Genomic DNA, 17,077 nt, shown 5'->3' with positions numbered 1-17,077 from the left:
CGGACCTGCGAGGGCTGATCAGTTTAGAAAAATTTCACGACATCTCCAAGTCCGGAGACTGAAGGAAAGAACAGAGAGAGGGCGCTTGCTAGGAAGAAAGGAACAGCAAAAACCTCGGGTGTAAACGAAAGAAAGGTGAAAGGCCTAAGTGAAATTTTAAGGCCTCCCAGCGGGCGAAAAGCGGGAAGACGAGTTCTCGCGAGATCTCGAGAACTCCCAGCCTTACGTAGCTAGGGCATTAGCGGAGAATAGGGGGAAGATCAAGTGAACTAGGACAGCGTTTCGCGCTTTGAGCTGCCAGGTAGGACGACGAGCCGGGGACGGGAAACTAGGAAATCCCGCGAGATTAGGACTGAAGGAGCGCGCAGTAGCTAGGCAGAAGTGGCAGGGGGAGTGGGGGTGTGAAAGGGAGGGCATACGTCTTACGTGCTGACGTAAGAGCCTTTCGAATGGTATATTAGATCCGTGGCAGCGCCGTGCGCTCCAGAGCCGCAGTTCTCCCGTGAGAGGATCTTCGCGGTGAATCAAACACACTCGCTCAGCAGCCGAAGACTCCGAGTTCTCGGTACTCTTCAGGGATGAGTCATGTGGCGGTGGAAAATGCGCTCGGGCTGGACCAGCAGGTGAGCTGCTAGGAGCCCTCTGTATTGCACGATTCCCTCCCCTGACCTAACTTAGCTTATGGCGCAGCGTTGACCGAGACCCTATGTTCCCATTTCCTGGCTACTTCGGGCTGACGAGTGCCAAGGGCCCGGGGTTGTGGAGGAACGGGGAGGTGGCGGGAATGCTGGTTGTGACTGTCGCCCGGGCCGGGTAGCCGGCTTGGCCGGCGGTATTGTCCCTGGGACGAGTACAATGGCGGCTTTTGTGTGTGCGTGCGCAGGCTTGCTGAGGTGGGGGGTGCGCGCGCTCTCGCGGTGAGGCGCACGCGCGAACCTCGATTGACTAGTGACCCATGGGTGGTGGTGGTGGGGTGCTTGGTGCGCGAGCGTGGACTCTTTGTGGCATCCAGGGCTTCAGCCTTCCGTGCACGCGCGGCCCGGATTCTTGTCCGGCGGCGTTGGTGTGTGTGTGTGTGTGTGTGTGTGTGTGTGTGTGTGTGTGTGTGTGTGTGTGTGTGTGTGTGTGTGTGTGTGTGTGTGTGTGTGTGTGTGTGTGTGTGTGTGTGTGTGTGTGTGTGTGTGTGTGTGTGTGTGTGTGTGTGTGTGTGTGTGTGTGTGTGTGTGTGTGTATGTGTGTGTGTGTGTGTGTGTGTGTGTGTGTGTGTGTGTGTGTGTATGTGTGTGCGCGCGCGCGCGCCCCTGAGATGGAACGGGTCCCTGGAATGTGGGAGGGGGCGGCGCGGGGGCGGCCTGCGCTCCGGGGTAATGGCGGCGGCCTCCTTTGTGTGGTGCTGGGCGGCTGGGCGGCGCTGCGGCCCACTAGCGGGAGAGGTTGGATCAGCGGGTCCCTGGCCCGTGAGGTCCTGGAAAGGAGACAGAATGGGCATCTTGTTCATCCCCGGCGTCCTTCCGCAGGCTTTCTCGCTCCAGCTCGGTTTCCTCTGGCCCGGCGCTGCGGCCCGGGAGGCCGCGTTTCCGGAGTGGAAAGTTTTGTGACGCAGAAGATTCGGGGAGGAGGGGGGGCGGGGAGGGAGTAATGGGCCGCTGCGTGAGCGTCGACTCTGGTCTCTAGAGACGGAGATTCGGTGTTTCCTCCAGGTAGTCACTGTGGGGCGATTTAGCCGATGGCCACGCGTGGTTTTTTGGTGTGTTTTTTTTTTTTTTTTTTGAGAGACCACGGGTTGTATGAATGTTAGTGGCGTTTGATCCAGAGGTCGGCCAAAGGAAAAAAATACCTCAGCTTCTCAGCTTTTTGGCTAAGATCTAGTGTGGGGGGAAAAAATACCCCAAGTGTGGCTTCAATAAAATGAAGACTTTTTATTGAGGGGAAAATAAAGTTTTGTTGACTTGTTGCTGCCCGTGGAGTAAAATTTTGGAATAGGTCAAATAAGGTGTGTTGTCTTACTGGAATCCTCTTTTCTAAGGGTGTGGGGGTAGGGGAGAGGAGAATGTGTAAGTTGGGAGACCGGGGGGTGCGGGGCGGGCGATATGGGCTTTAGTGGCAGGAAGTCTGCATTCCTCTGCAACAGTGGCCCAGCTCTTCAGATAAGCTCTTCAATAGGATGTTCGGAGCCTTGAAGTAAACTTCTGCTTTCCATGAACTCCGGAATAATCCTGAAACGAAATTTAGTGACACAAGTAGTCATGTATAATTTTTAGGGAATTAATGATGTTTCTATGAGCATTTTTTAAATTAATGGATCAATTATATTAAATTCTCTAATTTCTCACGTCATATGTTGAATGGAGCAGGGAAAAAAATCTGGTGTTGGGTTAGCTTTAACATTTTGTATGTAAGTGGTGCCGTGTTTTTTGTTTTTAAATCCTCATCCGAGGATGTTTTTTGATTTTTTAGAGAGGGGAAGGGAGAAAAAGACAAGGGGAAGCATCTATGTGAGAAAGATAGAAAGATCGGTTGCCCTCCTTAGGTGCCCTGATTGTGGTTTCAACCGGCAACGTTAGGTATGTGTACTGACTGGGAATGAAACCTGCAATCTTTGGCTGTACAGGACACTCTCCAGCCACCTGGCCAGGGCAGTGCGTTTTTTTTTTAAGATTCTACGCAGGAATGAACTTTAAAATTGCAACTGATGTAATTCGAAAGAATAGGCAGTCCTTAGAATTCAGCAGCAAGCAAATTCTCAACAGAAAATTGCAACAGCCTAATCGTAACAAGGCTTTTTCATGTTTCAAGTGTAAAATTAATAAAACTTGTAATAAGTGCAGTTTTTTCTTGTGTGCTTTAGAGATAACTGCTAGAGAGAAAGCCTGACAGCATTTTTGCTAACAAATTATAGAAATAAGGCACTTAAGTCTTAGCTCATTTTCTTTTTTAAGACTTAGCCTCTGTTTCCAATTTTCAGTGACTCCATTGATGCTTGTAATTAGACAGAATCATCTTGACCTTTTAACGGAAGACTTACAGTATAGTGCATCACCTTTGCAGGCAGGTGGCAACAGTAGTGTGTGACTTGGTCTCGTGGCTTTTAAAATACTTTGGTGTGTATAGTTCTCCCCCCTCTGTTGCTTGTAATTAATTCTTGGTTAGTCGTAACAACACAATGTGATGAAGATAGCAGGTCTTTTGTTGAGGCTTTGAACTACTAATATAATAAGGGGATAGGTAAAAATGGGGATTAAAGGCAGTCCTAGTCTTTAAGGGCATTGAGTGCCACTTGTGCTTATCTCAATGGTGAAAGTGGGAGAATGTGTAGGTACTCACTTCACAGAGTTGTCCTCAACATAGTGCTTTGTAAGTGGTGGATATATATTTTCTTTAAGAGTGCTACCCTAGTTAAAAAATACTTGCGCAGTATTTAGTAATAAAGGAATTAAAATTTTGTTCTTACATTTTCAGGTATGCTTTGTAGGTTTAAAATAATTAAAAGTAGAAAGTTGGCATTGAAAACATTTGTCAAATATGATTGGAGCTAAAATTAATCCTTTGTGTATTTGACATTTTAAAATGTTTCTTGAGCTTTTACTATGGAGAATGATATAGGGGAAAGTCATTCTGAGGGAATGACTAACATGGGCCCAGTTTCTACTGGATAGCACCAACATCTTGGTGTGTGCTGCCTTTTGCGGTATGTACAGTAATACTGTTTTGTATTTGTTTAGAACTTTACAGTCTTAAAAGCACGTTGTTGGTCACATTCGCATTAAGAGTTTCAATCCAGTCCCATGAGGCGGCAGACTAGTTTTAGTAATATTTCACCATTCCTGCTACTAACCGTTTAACTCTCTTTTCCTAGTTTGCTGGCCTAGACCTGAACTCTTCAGATAATCAGAGTGGAGGAAGTACAGCCAGCAGTAAGTAAAATGTTTTAGGGATTTACTGAATATTAGAGCTTTAATATTGTAATTTTTATTTACTTATTTAACGTTTAACAATTTCCCCTCTGATTTTTTACTGTGTAAAGAATTACATAGACAGTGTTATGTAGAATTATGTATTAGTGATCAATCTAAAGCACGGTAACCTTTCGGTAGTAAAAAAGGGGCTGGTTTTCTTGAGTGAAAATAATCATTTAAAGAAGTTCATACAACATACAAATTGTACATTTACAAGAATTTGTCCGTTATGAATCCTGAGCCCAGCTTAGAGGTGGTGGAGTTGTGTTAGAGTGAATCTATCAGAATTAAACTCAATAATAAAGGGAACATTCACATTCAATTGCTATGGCTACTCCTGTTCCATGAAGAACATGAAACTAATTGAACAAAGCTGAATTGAAGCTTGCGGTAGTGATTTAGGATTTTAAATGCTGTGTCACTGTGTCATTCTTTTGAAAAGAAGTTAGATATACAAGTGGAATCTAAAGAACAATAAACACAATCATGGATCCAGAGGTATGGATGCATGGAACAGAATAACACATCTCAGTTTGGGGGAGGGGACAGGAAGAGATTAACCAAAGAGCGGATATGCATAAGCTAGGGACACAGACAACAGCATAGGTGGGGCGGGGGTTGGATGGAGGGAAGCAAAAAGGGAGAAAATGGGAGACATCTGTAGTACTGTCTACAATAAAATAAAATAAAAAAATTAGATATGAAAGGTTTTATTTTCCCCAGAGGTTTTTTTTGTTTGTTTTTTGAGGCTTGTTAGATTAGTATTGAGGTGCAGGGGATTTTGGTAGTTCATTATTTGGCAGTAGACTTGCTTCAGCTTAGGTCTCTTCCAACCTATTAAATAGAAGAGAAGGGTATGGGCTGTAGCGTCTGGAATCAGTATTTCTTCGAGTACTGTATTACATAGTAAAGGGTGTGTCCTCATTTTTGGGCAAGAAGGGCCTCACTGGGCACATACTTAGTATTTGTTATTTATTTGAGAAACAAAAACATCGGTTTGTTGTTTCACTTTATGCATTCATTGGTTGCTTCTTGTATGTGCCCTGACTGGGGATCGAACCCACAACCTTGGTGTATTGGGAAAATGCTCTAACCAACTGAGCTACCCAGCCATGGCCATTTAGTATTTGTTTTAAATTTCACTGTATTTGCCATTTGCGCTAAGAATGTTAGGAATTGGTCCTCCTAATAGAGATCTTTAATACTTAATTCAACCCAGAAGGGAAAAGGAAAGTTAAATTGTAGCTTAGTAATAAAATGAGTTGGCTTTCCTTTACTTGGTGGATATACATTATTTGTTTTTGCCTTCTCATCTATTTTCTAAGCCATATTCTTGCCTGCATACAGAGCAACAGTTAACTTTCCATAAACTCAGCAAGCCCCAAATTAAAACCCCCAATTCTTTGAAATCATTTCCCCTTTTCAGCTTTTCCATATATATATTTATTCTGTTTTGGAAATTACCGGGATGGAAACAAAAAAAGCCTCTCTTAGTGTCTAATTGTGTGATTTATTACATAGTTTTTTAGGTGGTTATAGTAATAGTACTTCAGTTTTAACTGTTTTTGTTTATAACAATTCTCTGAAATCATAGCAGGCCTTTAATTGTGTTCAATAAACCACTAGTGGCAAATTAAATTATATTAATTCGTACAGTTTAACTGTTAGGTTCCAAGTCAATTTTTTGTTTGCCAAACTTGTCCTCCCCCTCTTTTAAAGTTATCCTTATAAAGCCTTAACCCATTTAAAATAAAAGTGGATTCATTCCCCACCCCCTTCCTTTTCCAAGTTAGACTAGAGGTTTTTTTCTACAACCATTTATTAATAGCACAAGTGTTTGTAAGCACCTTTAACTTGAATGTTTTGGGCATTTTTTTTTTTTTTTTTCTTCTAGAAGGGCGCTATATTCCTCCTCACTTAAGGAACAGAGAAGCTACTAAAGGTAAGTCCTTTGAGCAGTTTGTAGACCTAATTCTTCCTACGTTTAGAAGTTTGAGCCTAGGGAAAATGAGACACCTTGGGAAGTCTGTAAACACTGTGCTCTCTGTCAGCCGGTTCAAATATTAGGACTTAGTCACTCTGGAAAAATCTCACCGAATGTCACACAGTAGAAAATTCTGCATTTCTTATGCATACTCTTGAGGCCAAGGGCAAAGTTTTGTACAATTTCACTGTTATTTATTTATTTTTTTAACATATCTTTATTGATTTTAGAGAGAGGAAAGGAGGGGAGGAGAGAGAGAGATAGAAACATCAATGATGAGAGTCATTGATCGGCTGCCTAGCCTGCAACCCGGGCATGTGCCCTGGCCGGGAATCGAACCCTGATCTGCTGGATCGATGCTCAGCTGCTGAGCCATGCCCGGCTGGGCTACAGTTCACTATTCTTGTGCTTAGTGTGTTTGTAATCAATCAGCGTGATTTTAATTTGAAAAAGGTGAGTGGGCACCCTATGTAAACCAAACTGCATGGTGATGATAACCCAGTTATTTCTTTATTGCAGAGATTCCAAAACAAAGATGGGGTTATTGTGGAATAGTTGGCAGGGTATATAGCATTGGGCACACTTAGTAAGTTGGGAGTGATTCTCTGGTTTCATTTACTTGCTTTAACTGCTTCATTTGAAAGGTTTTGTCCAAAAGGTATTACAACATGTCTTTTCTCATTTGGTTTGTAATGTAGTGATAGATGTCTCACATTATGGGACACTGTTTGGGTGCTGTATATTCCATTAAATGGGTGATCTGAGATTTGGAGGAAAAGGAAAGGTTAGGAAAATTACTTAAAGTTCAGGAGGGAATATACTGGATATAAGAAAGGTAGGATTGAAAGGGTAGAGAAGGAGAGTCTATAGGAACCTGTTGTTTGCCGTCACTCCATATCCATATGTGGTGTGTATTGGCTTCACTGTCCCTGGCAATACGTGAAAATAAAATCTATTGTTTTTATCACATCACTTGATTATCATGTCGTTCTTTTTAGTGCCTGCAACACAATTTGTCTTTATCATCACAGGTGTTGCTGTCATTCCTTAGAATGTATTTCATGGACTTGACCCCGTGTATATTTAGTGCTTTCTTTCCCCATTTGTTGCAGTGACCCAAAACAAGGAAGAGGCGGTATCAGGTTTTAGAGCTGAAAGAGATCTTAGAACCCTAACTCAATTCTTTGTTGATAGCTAAAGCTGTTGGGTCACCAGGCTGGCAGAAGGCTGAGTGAAAGTAACTTTTAATTAACTTGTACACTCTCTGACTAATAAAATGTCACTGAAGCTAGTTAAACCCTCTACTTGTCTTTAAACCCTATTTATACCTTTGTCATCCCCTCTTACTGAATGTTAACAGCTGTATCCTATGAACCTGTCCACACTGAGTAAGGATGAGGATTTTCCTTTTTTCTAGATGTTTTTGATTCTCATCTGACAGTATGTATTTCACGTGAACAGAACACTGTTCTTAAACTTTTTATTGCTAAAACCTAAAAGTACTATATTAAATCAAGTAATGTGACACTCTTAAGAATGTTTCCAATGAATATTAACCCTAAGAAACATGGTAACTGATTCCTAGTAAACTCACTCATACCTATAACATGAATGGAAATTAAGTGTTTTTTTCCCCCAAATTATAAGAGAAAGTTTATTTAGAAAGTTACAGAGGTAGTAGAAGTGAGTCAGCTGGTCTGCGTAGGCTCAGGAAACAAGTTACAGAAGCAAAGGGCCATTGGAGCTTAGGAGAAAGGCAAAGGGGTAACACACCTGGGGAGAAGAAGGAGGGGTATGAGAGGCAAGGGAATGCTCCCGAGTGGGAGAGTGCTCTGAAATGAAATTGTGATGGTCATAAACGGTGCCATAGTTGAGTTTCAGGCAAAGCTATTGACATTTTAGAGGTGGTATTCATTCAGAACATTTTTAGATTATCAGATTGCTTGGTTTAGTGTACAGTATTTTCTAATGGAGAGAACTAAAGATCTAAAACATTTTGTGTGCCAGTGTAAACCAGCTCTAAATCTTGGTTTTTTCTAGTGCTGTGATAGGAATAATTTCCATTGTCCCCCCCAGTCTACAGAGTGCTTCAAATTCAGGAACATAAGAATCATGTTAAGGTATTACCAATTTTTAATAATACATTAAAATGGGTTTTTATTTTAATTGAAGGATTCTACGATAAAGACAGTTCAGGTTGGAGCTCCAATAAGGATAAGGATGCATACAGCAGCTTTGGACCTCGTGGTGATTCGAGAGGAAAGTCCAGTTTCTTCAGTGATCGTGGAAGTGGTGGGTCAAGGGGAAGGTAAGTGATTTCTTACCTTCTCACCTTATATGTGTGTACAGGATAGCAATTTAGGAATTGAACTTTAATTTGGTAAGCCCTCATCTTTGTTCTCTGATCATTAAGCATATTTTTTCTCCTTAATAGACCACCTATTTGGATGTTAAGCATTATGTCTGTTATAATCGTATTTTCTTAGCTGTAAGAGGTCTTTACTAAATTGAGCTTTTTACGTAGAAATTAGATGAGACTAAGAATGTGCCCTTTGGCATATTGAAATCAGTTATTTTTATATTTCTCTCTAGTTTTATATATTCTGTTTAAAAGTAAGTTTATCTAGTGAATGGCCTAATTTGGTTGAGATTTTTGTGGATATTCTATGACAATTTTTAAACACCTTATATTTTTGATTACATAAGTGTGGTGAACTGACCTCATGCGCCTAATAGCTGTGGTTAGTCCTGTGTGTCCTGATTTTTCGCAAACAGGCCTAAAACTCTAAAAACATCTTAATTCAGGTAAGGATTATTTTCTACCTTTTATCCAAAATTTGTCACACAGGTGAATTGTCCTTTAAATGATATCCTAGTATAACTGGGACAATTGATACTTGGTGTACTATTTTTCCCCTACCACTATAAAGGTGTAAGTTATATGCTGATTTCAAATAAAATAAATTCAGCATGTATGAGGACTGTGTAGGCTATATAATTTCATAGAAATAAAGGATACTGATTTTAGAAAATAAAGTTATGTAAATTATACGTACAGTCTGGTTAGAGGGCCTTATTGTCCAATAAGAGTAAGCCAGAATTGGACTGTTGACATCCTGAAGTTAACTACAATGAATGAATAATTCAACTTCTCTCCAGGTACCGTTCTAGAGTAGTGGTAGGAATACGGTAACTGGTTAAATGAGGATTCTGGTTAATTGTTTGTGCTGTTCAGGTTTGATGATCGTGGACGAGGTGACTATGATGGCATTGGCAGCCGTGGTGACAGAAGTGGCTTTGGCAAATTTGAACGTGGTGGAAATAGTCGCTGGTGTGATAAATCGGATGAGGATGATTGGTCAAAACCACTGCCACCAAGTGAACGCCTGGAACAGTAAGTTTCTGAAAAATGTGTTGTGATGCTACAATGCAGCCTTATTACCTAGTATAACAAATTTTCCAATCTTTTGATTTCAGGGAGCTCTTTTCTGGAGGTAACACTGGGATTAACTTTGAGAAATACGATGATATTCCAGTTGAGGCAACAGGCAACAACTGTCCTCCACATATTGAAAGTGTAAGTATTTATACTTAAATCTTTTAAGACAGGGAAATGTAATTTTTTTCTACAGCATGTAAACATGAGGTAGGCTTCCTAAAGGCATATATAGTCCATGCTTGTCTTATTTCAACAATTCTTTAAGGTTACTTTAAAAACCAGCCACATTGGTTTGTGGAAAGGGATTGAACTGTGTCACCATTAATACAAAATAGGAAATGGGTCAAATATAGAAAATACCCAAAACTTCTCCAGTGTAGGTCAAGGTCCCCCACTACCAATGTAACATAATTTTTACTTAAAGCAGCTGTAAACTAAAATACAAATCAGCTATTAGTCCCCCCCATTATATTAGTAAAAAACAAAAATGGCCATTTCTAGCAATTTAACCCTGTTACTGAATTTCTTGACAGTTCAGTGATGTTGAGATGGGAGAAATTATTATGGGAAACATTGAGCTTACTCGTTACACTCGCCCGACTCCAGTGCAAAAGCATGCTATTCCTATTATCAAAGAGAAAAGAGACCTGATGGCTTGTGCCCAAACAGGTAAGCTCACTTGATTAAAGTAAAAAGAATAGAAAATAGCCTGTGATCCATAGGAATGTGGCCAAGGGAAAGGCACCTCCATGGGTAAAGTAGCACCTCCCATCTTTTATAAATGGGAGTAGTTAACTAGCCTTTGAATTCAGTATAAGCTTTGCTATATCTGTGAGTTTGACCATTTTGAAAGAGGGTGGCAAAATTCCCCCATTAAAAATAAACATCATTTGAATCATTTGGCCTTAGGAAGAGTGAGAATGTCATGCTTCATACACTAGCAGTATGTACCAACAAGAAAGTGTTGGAAGTTGGAATTGATACCACTTTTGAGGCAAAATTCTTTTTTTCTTTATAAACAAATGCAAAGAAGTGAACACTATGTTTTGGCACACTTTCTGTAAAGGAACAAAATTGGTCTAGTGCATCCGCTTAGCTCTGTAGTGTAAAGGCAGACATAGACAATATGTAAATTATTGAGCCTGGCTGTATCTACAAAGATAGTCTGGGCCTTACTTAGTTTGTGGACTCCTGTTACAAGTGGATCGAAGAAGTCACTTGGTATTTTTAACTTAGCTGTTAATGGGGCAGTTATAAAGCTGTCATCTACCAATATGTATTCAAAAGTAATCGGGCTTTTCTGTGGTTGAGTGATCATGCATTCTCTTTAACAGGGTCTGGAAAAACTGCAGCATTTCTTTTGCCCATCTTGAGTCAGATTTATTCGGATGGTCCAGGCGAGGCCTTGAGGGCCATGAAGGTAAATATTTCTTTATAAAATGGGAAATTATAGTAGAACTTTTTAGGTGGCTGTAGAGAGAGCTTTCTAAATGACACAAAGATTCACTCCAATCTATTTAGTGTAAAACTGTTTTCCAGTGTAATCCATAAATTACAAAAAGGAATTATGTTGTAATGAGTCTTCTAAAAAGTATGTTGAGTTCAATTTATAAATTAATTTCTTAGGAAAATGGAAGGTATGGGCGCCGCAAACAATACCCAATCTCCTTGGTATTGGCACCAACTAGAGAATTGGCAGTACAGATCTACGAGGAAGCCAGGAAAGTAAGTATTCATTTTAGCAATAATTGGCTTTTTTATTGACTCCAAGAAAATGTTAAATGACCATGTAAAAATCTCGGCTTTGAAGTTGATAGCGTTTCTTTGCCTATAGTTTTCATATAGATCTAGAGTGCGTCCTTGTGTCGTTTATGGTGGCGCTGATATTGGTCAGCAGATTCGAGACTTAGAACGTGGATGCCACTTGTTAGTAGCCACTCCAGGACGTCTAGTGGATATGATGGAAAGAGGAAAGATTGGATTAGACTTCTGCAAGTATGTTAATTTTTAAATCTATGGAATGCAATGTTTATTTCTAAAGTTTCTGGCCATTAGTTTTGTGGTACTTACATTGTCTAAGTTTTAAAATTTGAGTAGTTTACTTTGTCTTTAACTTTTGTAAGAAGTTTACTTATTCTATATATATCTTCAAAAAAAAAAGTTTACTTATTGTAATTTTAATGTTGAAAAACCCGTGACATTTTTAGGCTGAGAATAACCACACTTGGACAAGTAGTGAAGTAATAAGAGCTAATTTGACTGATCTTGGATGATTTATTTAGTGGCAAAATCCTGTGCTGTCGTGTACATGTATCAAATTGTGTGAGGGATTTAACTATCTGAATAAATATATAATTGTACTTAACGGTACAGCTATACTAAAACTACTCTCGAATTCTAAACTGAATTTTTTTTATGACAGATACTTGGTGTTGGATGAAGCTGATCGGATGTTGGATATGGGGTTTGAACCTCAGATTCGTAGAATAGTTGAGCAAGATACTATGCCACCAAAGGGAGTTCGCCACACTATGATGTTTAGTGCTACTTTCCCTAAGGAAATACAGGTATTGTTTGATGCTGCAAACTTAATTTAGTTTTAGGAATTTGTTTGTCTCAGTAGATAATAAAATTTTCTTCTTTCAGATGCTTGCTCGTGATTTCTTGGATGAATATATCTTTTTGGCTGTAGGAAGAGTTGGCTCTACGTCTGAGAACATCACACAGAAAGTAGTCTGGGTGGAAGAGTTAGACAAACGGTCATTTCTGCTTGACCTTCTAAATGCAACAGGTAAAATGATAATTTTAGCATTACTCTGATGCCTTAGGTAATGAGACTCCATTTGGGTCACTGTTACTGCTTTTCCTCATTCAAAACATTCTATTAAAATGGTCTTAAATATTGCCTTTATGTGCATGTTTACTAAGTGCAAAGAAAAAGCCACTATTAGTGACAAAAACCTTGTAATGTTTCAAATTTAGGCAAGGATTCACTGACATTAGTGTTCGTGGAGACCAAAAAGGGTGCAGATTCTCTGGAGGATTTCTTATACCATGAAGGATATGCTTGTACCAGTATCCATGGAGACCGATCTCAGAGAGATAGAGAAGAGGCCCTTCACCAGTTCCGCTCAGGAAAAAGCCCAATTCTAGTGGCTACAGCAGTATGTATAATATAATCTTGTTTTCATGTTCAGCTGTTGGTTTTCTTATAAGTGAGCCATATATAACAAAAGTTATTTTCCAGGTAGCAGCAAGAGGACTGGACATTTCGAATGTGAAACATGTTATCAATTTTGACTTGCCAAGTGATATTGAAGAATACGTGCATCGCATTGGCCGTACAGGACGTGTAGGAAACCTTGGTAAGTGGTTACTTAATGTTTTGGTTGTTTCTCAGTGTGATTCATGCAGCAAAGAACTTTTCGGGATCTTAATCACAAGAATTTCTGTTTCTGAGGAATGCAGTTAAAATACATTTCAGCATAGTCAGGTTTTGTTCAAAGAACTTGGAGTTAGTTAAATAGCAAGTTGCAAATTTTTTTTAGTATTATACTTAATATTCTACTAAGGAAAATGAGAATCCTGTGCTACTTTATGGAAGACGTGAATTTATGTACTTTTGGAACTGTTCCAGGCCTTGCCACCTCATTCTTTAATGAGAGGAATGTAAACATCACAAAGGATTTGTTGGATCTGCTCGTTGAAGCTAAACAAGAAGTGCCATCTTGGTTGGAAAGCATGGCTTATGAACACCACTACAAGGGTAGCAGTCGTGGACGATCTAAGAGGTGAGTTACAGATGGTACATAATGAGGGAGATGTGTGCTATGTCCAAGGATAACTTTTCAAATATTAGTTTAGCAAGCGTAATTTTATTTACAGTTTGTGTTCAATTTCTTATTCTTAACATAAATTAATATGAATCAAAGCATAAACACAACATCTAATTTGAAATAGATGTACAGCATTCAGGTATGAAATAAAAGGGATTCACACACACAGTAGTAGCCTGATCTGTTGGGTATGGTGTTCCTGGGTAGGTTTCTAAAGATGGAAAAAATGAGTTTGCTTATCAAGATTACTGTGGCCACATTAGATACTGAAACATAGGCATCAGTGTGTTGTTACTCGGAAGTTTTAGCAGCAATTTCGGATTTTAGTGGGATTTCATCTTCATGTGACCCAATACACATTTTTGTCCTTGTAGTAGTAGATTCAGCGGAGGATTTGGTGCCAGAGACTATCGACAGAGTAGTGGTGCCAGCAGTTCCAGCTTCAGCAGCAGCCGTGCAAGCAGCAGCCGCAGTGGTGGAGGCGGCCATGGCGGCAGCAGAGGGTTTGGTGGAGGTAAGTATTAATTTCTAACCTCAGGTCTGCGGGGAACGGTTTTTTCCTTTTCGTCATCTTTTTCAAAGCATAATTTAAAACATTGGGGAAGTTAAGCTCCGTAGATTGCTTTTCATAATTTTATGTCAAAGTATTTATGGAAGGGAAAGATTATATTTAATAGTGAATGACTTAACTAACTTCTCTCCTTTTTAAATCTCTCATTAGGTGGCTATGGAGGCTTTTACAACAGTGATGGATATGGAGGAAATTACAACTCCCAGGGGGTTGACTGGTGGGGTAACTGAACCTGCTTTGCAGTAGGTCACCCTGCCAAACAAGCTAATATGGAAACCACATGTAACTTAGCCAGACTATACCTTGTGTAGCTTCAAGAACTCGCAGTACATTACCAGCTGTGATTCTCCACTGAAATTTTTTTTTTAAAGGGAGCTCAAGGTCACATGAAGAGATGAACAATCAGCAGCCCTGTTCGAAAGGTGGTTTGAAGACTTCATTGCTGTAGTTTGGATTAACTCCCCTCCCACCAACCCCCATCCCAAACTGCATTTATAATTTTGTGACTGAGGATCATTTGTTTGTTAATGTACTGTGCCTTTAACTTTAGACAACTTTTTATTTTGATGTCCTGTTGGCTCAGTAATGCTCAAGATATCAATTGTTTTGACAAAATAAATTTACTGAACTTGGGCTAAAATCAAACCTTGGCACACAGGTGTGATACAACTTAACAGGAATCATCGATTCATCCATAAATATTATAAGGAAAAAAACTTATGCGGTAACCTGCATTAGGGCTTTTTGATACTTGCAGATTGGGGGAAAACAAACAACAAATGTCTTGAAGCATATTAATGGAATTAGTTTCTAATGTGGCAAACTGTATTAAGTTAAAGTTCTGATTTGCTCACTCTATCCTGGATAGGTATTTAGAACCTGATAGTCTTTAAACAAGCCATTCCAGTCATGATGAGGTGATGTATGAATACATGCATACATTCAAAGCACTGTTTTCAAAGTTAATGCAAGTAAATACAGCAATTCCTCTTTCAATGTTTAGGCAGATCATTAATTATGAGCTAGCCAAATGTGGGCATACTATTACAGGGAACGTTTAAAGGTCTGATAACATGAAATAGGTTTTTAGGAGAATTCATCTACTTAGACTTTTTAAATGCCTGCCATAAATGAAATTGAAATGGTAGAATGGCTGACCACAGCAATGACCAGCCCTCATTAGGGCCCTGGATGATTTTTGGTCTAATAACGCATGCTAGTGTTGATGTTTTTTGGTCAAGAGGGTATGAACAGGAAGAATTAATGCAGCAGGCTTTATTTTAAATGCCGATTCACATTACTCTGTTCAAGCTGCGTTGAGATGTTAAACTGGCTTACTATAGACTTTGTAAAAATGGCTCCAGAAGAGTAAACTGAAATCTTTGAGATCACACAGGTTGGAAATATGTACATAACTGCACAAGGTGTCAATTCTGCTATACAGTGCAGTTTTAGTCAGTTTTAGTTGCATAGGTTTCCATTGTATTTATAGTCTGTTTATGCTAAATCTGGCCAAAGATGAGCATTGTCCACCACTAAAATGCCTCTGCCACTCTGAATTCTGTGCTAATTTTGTGGCCAGAATGCGGTGATCAAAACGCTCAATCTTTTTACAGTGGCATAGGGAGACGGCAAAAATTTCCTAAAGTGCAATAGATTTTCAAGTGTATTGTGCCTTGTTCTAAAACTTTTATTAAGTAGGTGCACTTGACAGTATTGAGGTCATTTGTTATGGTGCTATTTCAATTAGTCTAGGTTTAGGCCCTTGTACATTTTGCCCATAACTTTTTACAAAATACTTCTTTTATTGCACATTCAGAGAATTTTATATATATGTCTTGTGTGCGTGTCCTTAAACTTCCAATCTTATTTTGTCTCTTGGAGATTGTTGAACGCAGCTTGTCTAGGAAGGGGAAATGGGACTAGATTCTAAAATTTATTTGGGACCATGGGAGTGATGGTTGGGAAGAAAACTATTTGCACACGACAGATTTCTAGATACTTTTTGCTGCTAGTTTTATGTAATATTTATTGAACATTTTGACAAATATTTATTTTTGTAAGCCTAAAAGCGATTCTTTGAAAGTTTAAAGAAACTTGACCAAAAGACAGTACAAAAACACTGGCACTTGAATGTTGAATGTCACCGTATGCGTGAAATTATATATTTCGGGGTAGTGTGAGCTTTTAATGTTAAGTCATATTAAACTCTTAAGTCAAATTAAGCAGACCCGGTATTGGCAGTGTAGCCATAACTTTCTGATGTTAGTAAAAACAAAATTGGCGACTTGAAATTAAATCATGCCAAGGTTTTGATACACTTGTCTTAAGATATTAATGAAACACTTCAAAACACTGATATGAAGTGTCCAGATTCTCAGATGTTTGTTGCGTGAGTTTTGTTTAGTTGTGTGTATTTTTTTTTTCCAGTGAATGTCTGGCACATTGCAATCCTCAAACATGTGGTTATCTTTGTTGTATTGGCATAATCAGTGACTTGTACATTCAGCAATAGCATTTGAGCAAGTTCTATCAGTAAGCAATATTTTCAGTTATAAAGTTTAAAAAAATGTAAGAATGGATTTAAACTTGCTGAATGTAAGGATTGAACCTCAAGTCACTGTAGCTTTAGTAATTGCTTATTGTATTAGTTTAGATGCTAGCACTGCATGTGCTGTGCATATTCTGATTTTATTAAAATAAAAAGTTGAACTGCGCAGTCTCCTTTGTTGTTGTCAATTGTGGTTTTATTATTAGCGGTGAAAATAAAGTTGTGCTCTTGCCTGAATTTGTAAGGTGTTATTTTTTTGGTTACTGTCCGGTGCTAATTTTGAGCTTCCTCTTGGAGACAGAATCACTCTGGTTCTGTTAAGTATTTATAATAGAGTGAAAAAAGGACTTCTGTAATGGAAATCTAGAAGGTCCATACTGGTGTACAGCATTTATTACAAATAGGCTTCTACTTTAAACAGCTTAACTGTGGGTTGGGATCTGTTATTTGTAGCCAAGCACTTGATGGTTGAAGTGTAAGGATGAATTGGGTAAAATCAGTGTATTAGTAATGAAACAAGTGGTAAGGACTTAGGGATCAAGAATGTGTTCATGCTCTGGCTGGTGTGGCTCAGTTGGCTGGGAATCCTATCCCTTGCACCAAAAGGTTGCCAGTTCGATTCCCCGTCAGGGTACATGCTCAGGTTGCAGGTTTCAGTGTGCAAACTGATGTTTCTCCCTCCCCTCAAATCATTTTTTAAAAATGTATTTGGGGTAAGGATAATAGAGATGGCATGGGTA

At 39.3% G+C, this 17,077-nt stretch overlaps 1 protein-coding gene across 2 annotated transcripts; it reads left to right on the top strand.

The window, feature by feature from the left end:
- Nucleotides 1–243: 243 nt before the first annotated feature.
- Nucleotides 244–16,574, top strand: DDX3X (DEAD-box helicase 3 X-linked). 2 transcript variants are annotated; one of them, XM_081126740.1, is made up of 18 exons: nucleotides 244–301; nucleotides 462–623; nucleotides 3,857–3,914; nucleotides 5,851–5,898; nucleotides 8,113–8,248; nucleotides 9,176–9,334; nucleotides 9,418–9,517; nucleotides 9,913–10,048; nucleotides 10,714–10,799; nucleotides 11,006–11,104; nucleotides 11,214–11,374; nucleotides 11,802–11,946; nucleotides 12,026–12,170; nucleotides 12,362–12,543; nucleotides 12,627–12,744; nucleotides 13,017–13,170; nucleotides 13,590–13,729; nucleotides 13,937–16,574. In XM_081126740.1, the coding sequence occupies exons 2-18, from the start codon at nucleotides 579–581 to the stop codon at nucleotides 14,014–14,016; spliced, it is 1,992 nt and encodes a 663-aa protein (XP_080982866.1). In that variant the 5' UTR covers nucleotides 244–301; nucleotides 462–578; the 3' UTR covers nucleotides 14,017–16,574. The 2 variants fall into 2 exon arrangements, with proteins under 2 accessions (XP_080982866.1, XP_080982865.1); XM_081126739.1 differs by having other exon boundaries at nucleotides 245–623.
- The last annotated feature ends 503 nt before the right edge of the window (nucleotides 16,575–17,077 follow it).

The sequence above is a fragment of the Miniopterus schreibersii genome, assembly GCF_964146895.1.
Source record: "Miniopterus schreibersii genome assembly, chromosome: X".
In the NCBI taxonomy this organism is placed as follows: Eukaryota; Metazoa; Chordata; class Mammalia; order Chiroptera; family Miniopteridae; genus Miniopterus; species Miniopterus schreibersii.
Note: the sequence above shows the minus strand (reverse complement) of the source record. Positions and strands in the feature narration are given on the sequence as shown.

Coding starts and splice junctions, on each gene's coding strand:
- DDX3X (XM_081126740.1), top strand. CDS start 579: ATGAGTCATGTGGCGGTGGAAAATGCGCTCGGGCTGGACCAGCAG. Junction 8,249..9,175: donor AGTGGTGGGTCAAGGGGAAG/GTAAGTGATTTC, acceptor TGTGCTGTTCAG/GTTTGATGATCGTGGACGAG. Junction 11,375..11,801: donor ATTGGATTAGACTTCTGCAA/GTATGTTAATTT, acceptor TTTTTATGACAG/ATACTTGGTGTTGGATGAAG.